At 42.4% G+C, this 17,168-nt stretch overlaps 1 protein-coding gene across 1 annotated transcript in view; it reads right to left on the bottom strand.

Moving 5' to 3' along the window:
* Positions 1-7,313: 7,313 nt before the first annotated feature.
* Positions 7,314-17,168, bottom strand: part of MAL (mal, T cell differentiation protein (MAL blood group)) — a 60,704-nt gene continuing 50,849 nt past the window's right edge. Inside the window, exon 4 of the mRNA XM_075864415.1 lies at positions 7,314-7,391. Coding sequence (XP_075720530.1) covers positions 7,314-7,391 — 78 coding nt within the window. The remainder of the gene's footprint in view (positions 7,392-17,168) is intronic.

Raw genomic sequence — 17,168 nt, 5'->3', positions numbered from 1 at the left:
TCGTATGTTCCCCAGAAAATGGTAGCAAAGACAGCTACAAGTGGCCCTGCAAAAAATAAGGCTGGATTCACACGACCATGTTATGTCCGTAATGGACGGAACGTATTTCTTCCGACAGACCCGGACCGAACACACTGCAGGGAGCCGGGCTCCTAGCATCATAGTTATGTACGACGCTAGAAGTCCCTGCCTTGCTGCCGGACAACTGTCCCGTACTGAAAACATGATTACAGTACGGGACAGTTGTCCGGCAGCCAGGCAGGGACTCCTATCATCGTACATAACTATGATGCTAGGAGCCCGGCTCCCTGCACTGTGTTCGGTCCGGGACTTCCGGCCGAAATACGTTCCGTCCATTACAGATGTAACATGGTCGTGTGAATCCAGCCTTAGCCCTCATACAGCTACATCGGCGGAAAAATAAAAAAGTTATGACTCTTAGAATATGGCGACACAAAAACATACTTTTTTTTCTTTAAAAAGTGTTTTTATTGTGCAAAAGTAGTAAGGCAAAAAAAAACAAAAAACAACTATATAAATAGGGTATCGTTGTAATCGTTTTTTTATACCATAATGTAAAGGGTGTAAATTTAAGACCCCAAAAAGTATGTTAATAATTTCAGGTATTTTTCCATTACGCCCAAAAATTGTTAATAAAAGGTAATAAATAAATTATATGTACAAATAATGTCAGTACAAAATAAAACTTGAATCGCAAAAAACAAGCCCTCACACAAAATTTTAATGGAAAAATTGCTCTGTCATTAAGGCCCAAAGTAGGCTGGTCATTAAAGGGTTGATATAGGGTTTGAATCTTGGGTCTGATATTCATTTTGAGGTCTGATATGGTGTCTGAACTGTTTTTGTCTGATCTGGGGTCGGATTTAGTGGTCTGAATTAATTTAGGGGTCTGGTCTATGGTCTGAAAATAGTTCAGGGGTCTTGTCCAGAGTCTGAATTAATTCAGGGCTCTAGTTTGGAGTCTGAGTTATTTTACATTTTACGGGGGGGGGGGGGGGGCCTCGTCACCCACAAATGTAAAAAGATTTTAATGTGTTAGAGAGAGAGAAAAAAGAAGAAAAAAAAAACCAAAAACCATAAAGCCATTATGGCTAGCTAATGTATCTCTGCTTTCCTGTCTGTAATTGTTTATTAGCTTCATTATGTACTAATGGTACAGTATTACTGACTATTTTCTTCTGTCCACCTGGACAATAGTGTCTAGTTTTATAATGCCAATAGGATTGTAACCACGCCAGCTGGCTATTTTACAAAAATTACTGCAATAAACAATGCATTCTCCCCCTCATTTACGCTGGCCCGATGGAAAAGACAGGGTTGCCTGCTGTCTCTTTCCCTTTTTTGGTTTGCCATTGAACCACTTGCAATGGCTATAAGAGGCTCTCCTGACTTAAAAGGCTTGAGGATTGGGGGAAGGGAGAAACGTGTATCTCTTTACATGGACAAAATGCTTATATTCTTCAATGATCCTTGTCCATTGTTGGGGGCATTGTTATCTCTATTTGACTTATTTACGTCCTTTTCTGGGTTACGTGTGAACTGGTCAAAAATCCTTGGTAATGGCAAGTGTGGCTAGGTATATTGTACTTCCTTCCCCACTACAATGGGCGGATAAAATTACTTACCTAGGTAGAGTGATTAGCTTAGATATCCGTAGTTTTATACTTGACAATATTGCTCCTCTGATACAGCGTCTTAAGATAGATTTTGATAGATGGAAACACCGCCCTCTCACAGTTAAAGGCAGAATTAATATGTTTATGTTTTTTATAACTCTCCAGTATGGTTACCATTATCACTGAACATCAATATTGACAAAGATCTTAGATCTTTTATCTGGTTGGGAGGTACCCCTAGAATTGCTGTTTGTACACTGCAACTGCCCACTAAGCAGGGTGCACTGGCCATTCCGAATCTGTATCTCTTCTCCCTTGCTAGCTAACTGGTATATGTATGGTGGTGGTTTACACACAGACACTTTAATCCCTGTACAGATCTGGAAGCTTCCCTTCTTGGCTCCTATAAAGCCTTGGTTAACTCCATTTATAGACAGCCCACCCCCCATGACACACGCTTACAATTCCAATGGAGACTACTCTGAAGGTCTGGCAGAGGACACTGTTGCTCTTTAACTCAGATGTGGTATCTTGGTCGCCTAGGACACCACATTGGTACAATCCGCTTCTACCACAGTTATGACGAATTCCTGACCCTAGTGAGTTTAGAAAATGCGGTAGTGGAGGATAAAGAGCCTACTTTTGCACTACTTCGGTCCACACACCAGATCACAACTCGTCTCAGCTTCTGTTATTTCCAGCTTAGACATGCCCTTTGGTCACAATTTGCAGGATATGTCAGATTGTGTACATCCCCAGTGGGGGATTGGGTGACGCAGGAGACGTTAGCTAAACCTATGTCCATACTATATGGACAGTTATTGAGTGTCTCTTCCAATAAACTTAATAGAGCCCTGGACCGATAGTCTTAAGCTGTTTCCTCTGTATCTACAGATGATCATAAGGAAATGCCTTCTGCTCTGACAGGTCCTTTAATATTTACAAGAGACCGACTTATTCAATTAAAATGTTTCCACCAAATATACTACACCCCTTCCAATTGTTCAGGATGGGACGTATCCCTACTTCTGTCTGTCCACGTTGCCAAGGATCTGATTCTTACATATGTTCTGGGAGTGTCCAGTTATTACTAATTTTTAGATTGAAGTAATGGAATTTATTGAGCTTAAAGTCGGACTCCCTGATATACTTGATCCCAGAATCTGTCTTTTACTACTAGTGGAAGATATTATACCTACTGTGGCTGTTAGATCTCTCATGACGCTGCATTGGAAACACCCCAACACCCCCTACATTGTCAGCATGGATCATGTTGGTAAACTCTACTTTGTCACATTTTAAACTCACATATGAAGCTTGTGGATGCCCTGATAAATTTCTGAAGATATGGAATTCTTGGATAGCCAACACTCATACTAGCTAATGAATTTGGACTTCATTGTCAAATTCGATTGGGCTTGGAGGCTGCTGACGTCTCTCTTCAGTCCCCCATTCCTCCACTGGATCTCTCCTCTAAATGGTACCCACCAGATTTTATTTTATATTTAATGTTTTTGTTTTATGACTATATATGCATATCGGTATATGAAGAAATGTATCCTTATGGTTTTTTTTTTGTTACTAACTGACGTTGTCAACTTGATACTATTGTATTACTTAATGTATGCAACATTCTTGCTTTTATATTTTTGTATCTGTACCGCTGTTTCATTATGAGAAACAGAAATAACATTTTAAAAAAACCACTGCATTTTATGTAAGGACGAATGGAACTGTTTCGTTAAAAAGCATTTATTTAAAATATGGAATATGTTATATAAAGAAAAAACAGTAGTGTAAATTACTGAAAAACAGGAGATTTTAAGACTACATAGGTCAAGCAAATGCTATGTAATAAAGTCAGCTTATATAATGATAGACACTTGATTAAAAGTTTTTTCCCTAATAATTTTTTATGCAATAATAATTAAATGTATTTGGCTGCTGGAACATCCACGGTTGCTAGATCAAAAGGGCCAAAGCACAGAACTGCTCCACCTATCTAGATGTTCAGTCTAAAGTCATGTATAGTAGTAGTAGCAGCAGTAATAGCATTAGTAGCAGTAGTAGTTCAGCTGAACAGTCCAGAAATTTAGTGCAATTCTAGACTCTAGGCCCTCAAATTTTAGCACTGATATTGCAAAACAAAAACTGAGTTTTATTGGCCAAGCAAAATAGCAAGACTTAGGGCTTATTCAGATGAACGGGATATACGTCCGTGCAACACGTGTGATTTTCACGCGCGTCGCACGGACCTGTATTAGTCTATGGGGCCGTGCAGACTGTTGCGTGATTTTTACGCAGCGTGAGTCCGCTGCGAAAAAGTCACGACATGTCCATTCTTTGTGCGTATTTCGCGCACCACGCACCCATTGAAGCCAATCGGTGGGTGAAAATCACGGGCACCACACGGAAGCACTTCCGTGGGACGAGTGTGATTCGCGCAACAACTGTCAAACTATGAATGAAAACAGAAATGGACCACGTGCTTTTCTGTTTACAAACATCCAAATGGAGTGTCATAATGATGGCGGCTGCGCGAAAATCACGCAGCCACGCATCATATGCTGCTGACACACGGAGCTGTTATGTACCTTTTGCGCGCGCAAAACGCACCCGCTCGTGTGAATCCGGCCTTAGGGTATGTTCACACGGCTTATTTCCAGCCGTTTTTAGGGCCGTAAATGCCCCGAAAAATGGCTGAGAAAACGGAAGCTGAACGCCTCCAAACATCTGCCTATTGATTTCAATGGCAAAAACAGAGTTTCGCTCAGACGAGGCGTTTTTTTACGCGGCCGTTTGAAAATACGGGGCATAAAAAAAAAAACGCCCCGTAAAAAGAAGTGCATGTCACTTCTTGAGCCATTTTTGGAGCCGTTTTTCATTGTGTCAATAGAAAAACAGCTCCAAAATCGGCTCCAAAAAACGCATAAAAAAACGTTTCATGGTTTAAAAATGGCTGAAAATCAGGGGCTGTTTTCCCTTGAAAACAGCACCGTATTTTACAGCCGTTTTTACTTTAGCGTGTGAACATAGCCTTACAAAAACTAAGGGTATGTGCACACGGTAGCAGGCTTTTACGTCTGAAAAGACACTGTTTTCAGGAGAAAACAGCTGCCTCGATCCGACGTAAATGCTCCTCCTCGCATTTTGCGAAGCTTCTCTGACAGCCGTAAATTTTGAGCTGTGCTTCATTGAGTTCAATGAAGAACGGCTCAAATTACGTCTGATAGAAGTGTCATGCACTTCTTTTGACGAGGCTGTATTTTTAAGCGTCGTCGTTTGACAGCTGTCAAACGACGACGCGTAAATTACAGGTTGTCTGCACAGTACGTCGGCAAACCCATTCAAATGAATGGGCAGATGTTTGCTGACGTATTGTAGCCCTATTTTCAGACATAAAACGAGGCATAATATGCCTCGTTTACGTCTGAAAATAGGTCGTGTGAACCCAGCCTAAGCATTAACTGTAAGGCTGGGTTCACACGACCTATTTTTAGGCGTAAACGAGGCATATTATGCCTCGATTTATGCCTGAAAATAGGGCTCCAATACGTCGGCAAACATCTGCCCATTCATTTGAATGGGTTTGCCGACGTACTGTGCAGACGACCTGTAATTTACGCGTCGTCGTTTGACAGCTGTCAAACGACGTGTAAAATGACTGCCTCGTCAAAGAAGTGCAGGACACTTCTTTGGACGTAATTTGAGCCGTTTTTCATTGAATTCAATGAAGAACAGCTCACAATTACGGCCGTCAAAGACGCCTCGCAAAATGCGAGTACGAGCAATTACGTCTGAAATGACGTAGCTGTTTTCTCCTGAAAATAGCTCCGTAATTTCAGACATAAATACAGTTAGCGTGTGCACATACCCTTATTATTCAGATCTATGGCGAGACTAGGTGCCAAAAATGTACCCCTCTCTAAATCTAATCAGGGTATTGTTTTTAAAGCTATTACCGTGGATAGATTCAAATAAAATATAGTAACTTCAATTAATGATTAACAAATAATTATCCTCTACAATGGAGGATCAGATTCCTGAGAACTGAGGATAAATAATGAATTTGGAAAGCTTTATATTTTCAGCTTTTTTTTTCCTCCTTGGAACGTGTTTCTTGAAAAAGTACAGAAAGCTACAAGTAAAACAGTAAAGTATGGAAAAAATGTTTTATGTATAGTGTGTGTGTGTGTGTGTGTGTGTGTGTGTGTGTGTGTGTGTGTGTGTGTGTGTTTGTGTGTGTGTGTGAGCCTAGATAGCTGGATTGTCTTGCATTATACTTAGGCCTCATGCACACTTCCATCACCATTTTCACAGCTGTTTTTCACAGATCCATGTGTCCGTTTTTCACAGATCCATGTGTCCGTTTTTGTATCCGTGTGGTTTCCGTGTGTACTCAGTGTCCGTTCCGTGTTTCCGTTTTAAACGGACGTTGCGCTTCCGTTTTGCTTCTGTGTTTCCATTAAGAAAACGGAAGGTATTGAACTTTATTTGAACTTGTCCACATGTCCCAGTCTGTGAACTTTGGCACACCCTGCCATTGCTAGGGCAACGGATCCGTCAAAAACGGACGGCACACGCAAGCCCTCCGTGTGCCGTCTGTTTTTTTGACAGACCCATTGACATCTATGGGCCCCACGATCACGGAATCACTGACCAAAGTAGGACATGCTCTACTTTTGACGGAACGGAACAAAGGATCAGTCAAAATAACGGAAGTGTGCATGGGCCCATTGAAATGAATGGGTCAGTGTGCTATCAGTAAAAAAAACAGATAGCACCCTGAAGGAAAAAACTGAAGTGGGCATGAGGCCTAGGGCCCCATGCACACTATCGTAGATGTCATCCGTAATTATGGACTATAATTATGGACCCATTAATTTCTACGGCTGACGGACACCCTCCTGTATATTTACGGGAAGGTGTCCAGGCCGTAGAAAGCTTCCGTAAAAAATGGGACATATCCTATATTTTTATTTTACGGACCGTGCTCCCATACTTTATAATGTCAGACGGGTGACTGTCTGCGGCCGGACGTACCAGTAATGACGGTCGTATGCATGGGGCCTAAGGTAAACTGTATTGGTTACATTACGTTGTGTATAACATTATGTATCATTTATCTCTTCATAATATCTGATAATGTTTCATGACACACAGTATGTTTAGAAAAAAAAGTAGTTGTAACATAACTTGTTTATGGTACATATAAATACATTATACATGATTTTAGAAAATGTTGCAGACTGTTAGGCCTAGTTAACACAGAGTTTTTTGCGGGCAGAAAAATCTGCCTCAAAATTGAATTGAATTGAAAGAATTTTGAGGCAGATTTTGACCTGCCTGCACTCTCTTTGCCGCGTTTTGTGTTGCGTATTTCAGCCGCGGCCATTGAACACTGCGGATAAAAAACGCAGCAAAAAAACGCTTTCTCTGCCTCCCATTGATGTCAATGTGAGGTCACAGACGGAAACACCTGAAGAAATGACGCTTCTTTTTTCCGCAAGCGTTTTCTTCCGCTCGCTGGAAAAAAAATGCCTCCGCCTCCATTGAAATAAAAAAACACTGCGTTACAGGGCCTTAATCCGCTATAGTCTGTGTTTAAAATAACATTTCAAAACAATGCATATCGTTTTTTCTTAGTACTATTGGCCTGTTCCAATGAGTTTTGATTTAAGGCGATCTCTTCCATCTAATTAGTGAGACCACGGCATGGATCACATAAACCAGAGTGGCAAGATATGCGAACACCTGCAAAAGAGATAAAAACTCTTTAATAAAAAATAAATTACATATACAGGTACAGTGTGTAAGGTTTGTAGCTTGGCAACTGGACAGTAAACAATTTAACCCCTTCAGGACTGAGCCTGTTTTGACCTTGTGGACACAGCCAATTTTTTCAAATCTGACGTGTCACTTTATGTGGTAATAACTTGGGAATGCTTTTACCTATCCAAGCGATTCTAAGATTGTTTTCTCGTGACATATTGTACTGTATGTTAGTGGAAAAATTTGATCAATAAATTCAGTATTTGTTTGTGAAAATCACCAAACTTTAGAGAAAATGTGCAAATATTAGCATTTTTCTAAATTTAAATGTATCTGCTTGTAAGACAGATAGTAATACCACACACAATAGTTACTAATTAACATTTCCCATATGTTTACTTTATGTTGGCATCATTTTTTGAACATCCTTTTATTTTTCTAGGACGTTACAAGGCTTAGGACTTTAGCAGCAATTTCTCACATTTTCAAGAAAATTTCCAAAACCTATTTTAATAGGTACCAGTTTAGTTCTGAAATGGCTTTGAGGGCCTTATATATTAGAAACCCCCCATAAGGCCAGATTCACACGAGCGGGTGCGTTTTGCGCGCGCAAAAGGTACATAGCAGCTCCGTGTGTCAGCAGCATATGATGCGTATGACACTCTCTTTGTATGTTTGTAAACAGAAAAGCACGTGGTGCTTTTCAGTTTTCATTCATAGTTTTTACTGCTGTTGCGCGAATCACGCGCGTCACACGGAAGTGCTTCCGTGTGCTGCGCGTGATTTTCACGCACCCATTGACTTCAATGGGTGCGTGATGCGCGAAAAACACACAAATATAGGACATGTCGTGAGTTTTACGCAGCGGACACGCGCTGCGTGAAAATCACGGACTGTCTGAACGGCCCCATTGACTAACATAGGTCCGTGCGAGGCGCGTGAAAATCACGCGCGTTGCACGGACGTATATCACGTTCCTCTGAATAAGCCCTAAGTCACCCAATTTTAAAAACTGCACCCCTCAAAGTATTCAATACAGCATTTAGAAAGTTTCTTAACCCTTTAGGTGTTTCACAGGAATTAAAGCAAAGTAGAGGGGAAATTTACAAATTTCTTTTTTTTGTCAGAAAATCCATTTTAATCCATTTTTTTCTGTAACACAAAAGGTTTTACCAGAGAAACACAACTCAATATTTATTGCCCAGGTTCTGCAGAAATATCCCACATGTGGCCCTAGTGTCATAATGAACTGAAGCACCGGCCTCAGAAGCAAAGGTGCAACTAGAGGATTTTGGGGCCTCCTTTTTATTAGAAAATATTTTAGGCACCATGTCAGGTTTGAAGAGGTCTTGTGGTTCCAAAAACAGTGGAAAAAGAAACCATTTGGCAAACTACACCCCTCAAGGAATTCATCAAGGGGTGTAGTGAGCATTTTAACCCCACAGGTTTTTTGCTGAATTTAGTGGAATTAGTGTGTAAAAATTAAAATCTATTTTTTTTGCAATAAAGGAATAAAGAAGAACAAGCGCCCCAGGATTTGTGAAGCAATTTCTCCTGATTATGGCAATACGTGGTAATAAACGGCTGTTTGGACACACGGCAAGGCTTAGAAGGGAAGGAGCGCTATTTGGCTTTTGGAGCTCAAGTTTACTCAATTGGTTTTCGGGTGTCATGTCGCATTTGCAAAGCCCCTGAGGGACCAAAACAGTGGACACCCCCCAGAAGTGACCACATTTGGGAAACTACAGCCCTAAAAATAATTTATCTAGGGGTATAGTGAGCATTTTGATCCCATAGGTTTTTTGCTGAATTTAGTGTAATTAGGCTATCAAAACTTCTTTAGTTTTTTATTCTTTTTTTTAAATTACATATTTAATTTATTATGTGGGTTGATGCGATTACAGCGATACCATATCTATATAGGTTATTTATGTTTTACAGTGTTTGCACGATAAAATCACGGTTTTAAAAAAATTATTTTGTTTTTGTGTCGCCATATTCTAAGAGCCACAACTTTTTTTAGTTTTCTATCAGGAAAGCTGTGTGAGGGCTTGTTTTTTGCAGAACAAACTGCAGTTTTTATTGGTACAATTTTTGGGTACATGCGACTTTTTGATCCCTATTTATGCAATTATTTTGGAGCTGAAGTGACTAAAAATAGGGATTCCGGTATAGTTTTTTTATTTTTTATGGCGGTCACCGTGCGGGATAAATTACATTATATTCTTATAGTTCAGGTCATTACGGACGCGGCGATACCAATTATGCATAGTTTATTTATTTTTTTCTAATAATAAAGGACTTTATAAGGGAAAAAGGGCGATTTGTAAATTTTATTATTTTGACATTTTACTTTTGGACATTTTTTTGTAACTTTTTTTTTTTTAGTCCCACTAGGGACTTGAAGATCCAATTGTTGGATTGTTGCTATAATACCCTGCAATACTTATGTATTGCAGGGTACAGTGGCGTAACTACCGCCGTAGCAGCAGTAGTGGCTGCTACGGGGCCCGCGGCATGAGGGGGCCCGTGTCGCCCGCCGCCACAGGCCCCCACCATGGCCGGAGGCTCCGCTAGCTGCCGCTATGGCTGCTACAGCGGGACGCCACTGAACACTAAGGCAGAGCAGGGAGGTATCTCCCCGCTCTGCCATTAACTGGTACCCAACCGCTGGCTGTATTTTTACGGCCAGCGGTCAGGGTCCTTAAAACCCGAGCCATAGACTTTCTACGGCTCGGGTTTTAACTTGCTGCCCGCGCGATCGGGCAGCTGAATGTCGGGTCTCCGGCTGTCAGTGACTGCCGGGGACCCTGAGGGGAGGATAGAAGCAGCTTTAGCTGCTTCTGTCTCCTCTGATCACTTGTACACAGCGCTCAATGCGCGCTGTGTACAGGAATAGAGACAGCAGCAGCGGCGCTGTCTCTATTCCTCCCGGTGATCATGTGACTGGTCACATGATCGCCGGGTGCCGTTAGTGGCAGACTGCTGCTGGGTCTTACTAGACCCAGCACAGCCCTATTAGTGACAATAGTCACTATGAGAGGGCTGATTTCCCCTGTAACTGGGGCTGCTGTGCAGCTCCAGTTACAGTGGAAAAACATGGTGTAAAAGAAATAAATAAATATATATAAAGTTCCCCAAAGGTCTTCTTTGACCTTTGAGGGACAGACCATAGTAATAAAAAAATAATAATGTAAAGTGCAAAAAAAAATTAAATAATAAATACACATAAAATACCCAACCCCAAAAAAAAACGTTCCCCCCCCCCGCCAAACATTGTTGTAACGCTAGCGCTGGCCTAATTACCCTAATATAGACATGTAATATATAAAAATTTACGGTAGACAATGGCGATCACGAATAAAAGGTCTATTTTAGGGTAAAACTATGTTATTACCAACAACAAATAGCTCAAACGTAATAAAGCTTATTTTTTTACTATTATTTTCAAACTTTATGAATAAAAATTCTAAAATAGCAAAAAAGGTGTGTATAAAAACGATAAAAAATGAAACCTGCATTGTCTACGGAAAAAACTTCGCAAAAATCACGTAGTTAGCCCAACAAATAAAAAAGTTATAGCCATTTAACTAACACGTGCTAAAAAGGGCTAAGCGGTGTCTGGTCCTGAAGGCGCAAAATAGAGCAAAAGACATGTATCCCCTCTCCACAGGATAGGGGATACATGTGTGATCGCTGGCATTGATAGGGAGAATGGGGGACTGAAAGTCCCCTGAAGTTCTCCATCACAAACCTCGGACTTCCGGGGTCTGTGTCAGCAGCTCCGTAGAAATGAATGGAGCGCCGGTCGTTCTTGTGCGCATGCGTGACCAGCGCTCCTTTTATTTTTATTGAGCTGCGCAGACACCGGAAGTCACAGGTTAGTTATGGAGAACTTCAGGGGACTTTCAGTCCCCCGTTCTCCCTATCGCTGCCAGCGATCACACATGTATCCCTTATCCTGTGGAGATCCTGTGGAGAGGGGATACATGTCTTTTGTAGGACACACTGTAGGTCGCATTTTTGTTGGGAGGGGGGACGCTGTATGGCGTTCCCTACAGGGGGGGTGGCTGTATGGCGTTCCCTACAGGGGGGAGCTGTATGGCGTTCTCTACAGGGGGGGGCTGTATGGCGTTCCCTACAGGGGGGGCTGTATGGCGTTCTCTACAGGCGGGGGCTGTATGGCGTTCTCTGCAGGGGGGCTGTATGGCGTTATCTACAAGGGGGCTGTATGGCGTTATCTACAGGGAGGCTGTATGGCGTACTCTACAGGGGGATGTATGGCGCTATCTACAGAAGGGGGGCTGTATGGCGTTATCTACAGGGGGGGGCTGTAAAAAAGTCACTATCTACAAGGGGGGGTGGGTTGTGTGATACCCAGGGGAGGGGAGGCCCCAGTCAAAAGTTTGCTATGGGGCCCAGTCTTTCCTAGTTACGCCCCTGGCAGGGTATTATACCTGTCAGTTTCACACTGACAGGAGGCATATTAGGTCCTGCCCTTTGGCAGGACCTAATTGCCTTCCATAGATGACAGACCGGAAGCCTTTTTGTTAGGCTTCTGGTTGCCATAGCAATCGCCCCCCCCCCCCGCAACAATCGGCCCCCGCAATCGCGTAGCGGGGTGCCGATGTTGCTATAACAACTTAAATGCGGCGGTCGCTATTGACTGCCGCATTTAACCGGTTAATCGGTTCGGATCACTGCTGTGATCCGACCCAATGTTTTCCCCCAGTACTAAGGCTGCTAGTAGCAGCCTGTACTGGGAGATCCCGGGCTGCGGGGAGCACCTGTGTGCTCTGTTAGGAGAACATGTAGATTAACGGGCTGCAGGCACAACGAATAGCTCTGCAGCCCGTTAATCTACGTGGGGTGGTCGGGAAGGGGTTAATATTCAAATCTGTATCTAAGGGCTTATTCAGACGAACGTATAATACGTCCGCGCGTGATATTTCACGTGCATCGCACGGACCTATGTTAGTCAATGGGGCCGTTCAGACAGTCCGTGATTTTCACGCAGCGCATGTCCGCTGCGTAAAACTCATGACATGTCCTATATTTGCCAGTTTTTCGCGCATCACGCACCCATTGAAGTCAATGGGTGCGTGAAAACCTCCGCACGGCACATGGACATCCGTGTGCCACACGTGATGCGCGCTGCAGTAGTCAAAACTATGAATGAAAACAGAAAATCACCACATGCTTTTCTGTTTACATGCATAAAAACAGAGTATCATAATGATGACGGCTGTGCGAAAATCACGCAGCCACGCATCATATGCTGATAACACACGGAGCTTTTGCGGACCTTTTGCGTGCGCAAAACGCAGCGTTTTTTGCGCGCAAAACGCACACGCTCGTGTGAATCCGGCCTAAACCAAATCTAAAGTCTAGCCCGCCCTCGGGGTTGGTCCATTCTAGTTAATGGCCAACCATGCAATCCCCGAATAAAGCAGAGCAAAACCAACAGCAACCGAAGGGGCACAGCGATTTCCTAGTGCTGCTGCCACTATGTTCTAGCAAACGACAGGGGGCACTGCGGTTAGACCCTCACTTAGCGATATGATGTCAATTTATTTAGTTAGGTAATCCCTTGAAAATCTTCTCTTGATTCTGGCTAATATAATACATTAAAAACGGCATTATAAAGTGGACTTTGTGAACAAGGCCTTACATTTGAAACAAATACATAATGGATTATTTTTAATAACAATGGGTGTATATCTGGAGGGAACGGGAAAATCTAGTAGTCTCCTTAGACACAAGCTCATAAATTCCTGCTCAATTTACATGAAAGCAGGTAAAAATCTTTTTCATGTTGGTATCCAGATCTTGATTAGAGGGAGGATAAAAGTGGAAACTCTCTACACTACCAAGGACTCCCATCTTCCAGTTAGCTTAAAAGCTGTACACGTTTGAATTTTTGTTAAAAAATTTTTTAAAGAGATATTTATCTGTGTTTTTGGTGCAACTTTCTAATTACTTTTTGTTAAAAATAATTTCTACTTTTTGAGATACAACTGCTTTGTAGTCTGTATACAGAGCAGCTGTATCTTGCGCTGAGACCTGAATCTGTCAAGGAAGCGGAACTGACGGGTTCAGTGAAAGCGCGTACTTCTTGTCTCTGACACGCAGGATCAAGCTGTTATCGATCACATTTAAGTTGTAATGCAACAAGTTATTTCGGGAAATTTCTTTCCTCCTAGATATTCCGCGATAAGCTATGAGTGGTATTATTGCAAGTGGAAGCGTTTAGGAACCACAACAACTCAGCCATGAAGTGGCAGACCACGTAAAGTTACAGAGCGTGGTCGCAGAGTGCTTAGGCGCATGGTGCATAAAAGTCTCAAACACTTTGCTGACCCAGTAACTGCAGAGTTCCAAACCCCCTCTGGTATTAACATCCGTACAAAAACCGTGAGCTTAATAGCATGGGTTCCTGTGGCGGAGCAACGACATTCATGCCTTACATCACTAAGCACAATGAAAAGCGTCAGTTGGAGTGGTGTAAAGAACTCTGCCACTAGACTCTGGAGCAGTGGAAATGTGTTCTGTGGAGTGAAGAATCATGCACATCTATCTGGTAGTCTAATAGATAAGTCTGGGTTGCGTGAATACCAGGAGAACTTTACCTGCTGACTGCATTGTGCCAACTGTAAAGTTTGGTGGAGGAGGAGTAATGCTATGGGGTTGTTTTTTTAGTTGTTAACCCCTTAAGGACGCAGCCTAGTTTTGGCCTTAAGGCTCAGAGCCCATTTTTCAAATCTGACATATTTCACTTTATGTGGTAATAACATCGGAATGCTTAAACCTATCCAAGCGATTCTGAGATTGTTTTCTCGTGACACTTTGGGCTTCATGTTCGTGGTAAAATTTGGTCGATATATTCAGTGTTTATTGGTGAAAAATTGCAAAATTTAGAGAAAATTTTGAAAAAATTGCATTTTTCAGAATTTAAATGCATCTGCTTGTAAAACAGACGGTTATACCACCCAAAATAGTTACTAGTTCACATTTCCCATATGTCTACTTTAGATTGGCATCGTTTTTTGAACATTCTTTTATTTTTCTTGGACGTTGCAAGGCTTAGAACATAAACAGCAATTTCTCATATTTTTAAGAAAATTTCAAAAGCCTTTTTTTTAAGGTACCTCTTGAGTTCTGAAGTGGCTTTGAGGGGCCTATGTATTAGAAACCCCCATAAAACACCCCATTTTAAAAACTAGACCCCTCAAAGTATTCAAAACAGCATTTAGAAAGTTTTTTAACCCTTCAGGCATTTCACAGGAATTAAAGCAATGTGGAGGTGAAATTTGCAAATTTAATTTTTCTTGCTGAATTTCAATATTATTCCATTTTTTTCTGTAACACAGAAGGTTTTACCAGAGAAATACTACTAAATATGTATTGTCCAGATTCTGCAGTTTTTAGAAATGTCCCACATGTGGCTCTAGTGCGCTCGTGGACTAAAACACAAGCCCCAGAAGCAAAGAAGCACCTAGTGCATTTTGAGGCCTCTTTTTTTATTAGAATATATTTTAGGCAGCATGCCAGGTTTGAAGAGGTGTTGAGGTATGAAAGCAATGGAAACCCACCAGAAGTGACCCCATTTTTGAAACTAGACCCCTCAAGGAATTCATTTATGGTTGTTGTTATCATTTTGACCACACCGTTTTTTCACAGCACCTATTTGAATTGGGCTGTGAAATTAAAAAAATGATATTTTTTCCATTAAGATGTAATTTTTGTTCAAAATTTCTTATTTTCACAAGGAATAAAACACCCCATTTTGTTGCCCAATTTGTCCTTAGTGCGGCAATACCCCATTTGTGGTGATAAACTGCCGTTTGGGCCCATGGGAGGACTCAGAAGGAAAGGAGCGCTATGTGTTTGTTGGAGTCCAGATTTTGCTGGATTGGTTTTCGGGTTCCATGTCGCATTTGCAGAGCCCCAGAGGTATGAAAGCAATGGAAACCCACCAGAAGTGACCCCATTTTGGAAACTAGACCCCTCAAGGAATTCATTTATGGTTGTTGTTATCATTTTGACCACACCGTTTTTTCACAGCACCTATTTGAATTGGGCTGTGAAATTAAAAAAATGATATTTTTTCCATTAAGATGTAATTTTTGTTCAAAATTTCTTATTTTCACAAGGAATAAAACACCCCATTTTGTTGCCCAATTTGTCCTTAGTGCGGCAATACCCCATTTGTGGTGATAAACTGCCGTTTGGGCCCATGGGAGGACTCAGGAGGAAAGGAGCGCTATGTGTTTGTTGGAGTCCAGATTTTGCTGGATTGGTTTTCGGGTTCCATGTCGCATTTGCAGAGCCCCAGAGGTATGAAAGCAATGGAAACCCACCAGAAGTGACCCCATTTTGGAAACTAGACCCCTCAAGGAATTCATTTATGGTTGTTGTTATCATTTTGACTACACCGTTTTTTCACAGCACCTATTTGAATTGGGCTGTGAAATTAAAAAAATGATATTTTTTCCATTAAGATGTAATTTTTGTTCAAAATTTCTTATTTTCACAAGGAATAAAACACCCCATTTTGTTTCCCAATTTGTCCTTAGTGCGGCAATACCCCATTTGTGGTGATAAACTGCCGTTTGGGCCCATGGGAGGACTCAGAAGGAAAGGAGCGCTATGTGTTTGTTGGAGTCCAGATTTTGCTGGATTGGTTTTCGGGTTCCATGTCGCATTTGCAGAGCCCCAGAGGTATGAAAGCAATGGAAACCCACCAGAAGTGACCCCGTTTTGGAAACTAGACCCCTCAAGGAATTCATTTATGGTTGTTGTTATCATTTTGACCACACCGTTTTTTCACAGCACCTATTTGAATTGTGCTGTGAAATTAAAAAAATGATATTTTTTCCATTAAGATGTAATTTTTGTTCAAAATTTCTTATTTTCACAAGGAATAAAACACCCCATTTTGTTGCCCAATTTGTCCTGAGTGCGGCAATACCCCATTTGTGGTGATAAACTGATGTTTGGGCCCATGGCAGGACTCAGAAGGAAAGGACCACCATTTGGCCTACTGGAGCTTTTCTTGTGCTAAGTCATGTATGCAGAAGCCCCTGAGCACTGGCGTAGCTATAGGGGTCGCAGCGGTCGCAATTGCGACCGGGCCCCGAAGCCAGGGGGGCCCACGGCCCCCCGCACCACATCAATAAAAAGTTACTATAGTAACTCGGGCCGCGGGCCCCTGTTACTATAGTAACAGACTTTACTTACCTTCCTGGTTCCGGATGGCAGCGGAGGTCCTGACGTCAAGCGCTGTGCGCAGCGCATGACGTCACCACGCTATGCCGCCGCGCACAGCATCGAGACGACAGAACTCCCGCTGCGGCCGAAGAGGAAGGTAAGCTTAGCCCTGACTGGCGGGGTCTGACTCCCGGGACCCGCCAATCAGCTGTTTTGAAGGGGCCGCAGCACTCGTACGAGAGCTGCTCCCCTTCATTCCTGTCACTTCATTCCAGTCACACTGTGAATCGGTGTCGGCGATTCACAGTGTGGGCGAGTAGTGAAATGAAGGGGAAGCAGCTCTCGTACGAGTGCTGCGGCCCCTTCAAAACAGCTGATTTGCGGGTCCCGGGCGACACATCAGCTATTGATGGCCTATCCTGAGGATAGGCCATCAATGTTTAGGGACTGCACAACCCCGAAGCCTACGATGTATCAGGCTTAGGGGGCCCATGAGACAGGATCACAGATTGTGTGATCCTGTCTGCTGGGCCCTGTATCTAAGCCAAT

The sequence above is a fragment of the Rhinoderma darwinii genome, chromosome 4 (assembly GCF_050947455.1).
Source record: "Rhinoderma darwinii isolate aRhiDar2 chromosome 4, aRhiDar2.hap1, whole genome shotgun sequence".
Taxonomy (NCBI): Eukaryota; Metazoa; Chordata; class Amphibia; order Anura; family Rhinodermatidae; genus Rhinoderma; species Rhinoderma darwinii.
This window is presented reverse-complemented; position numbering and strand designations above follow the sequence as displayed.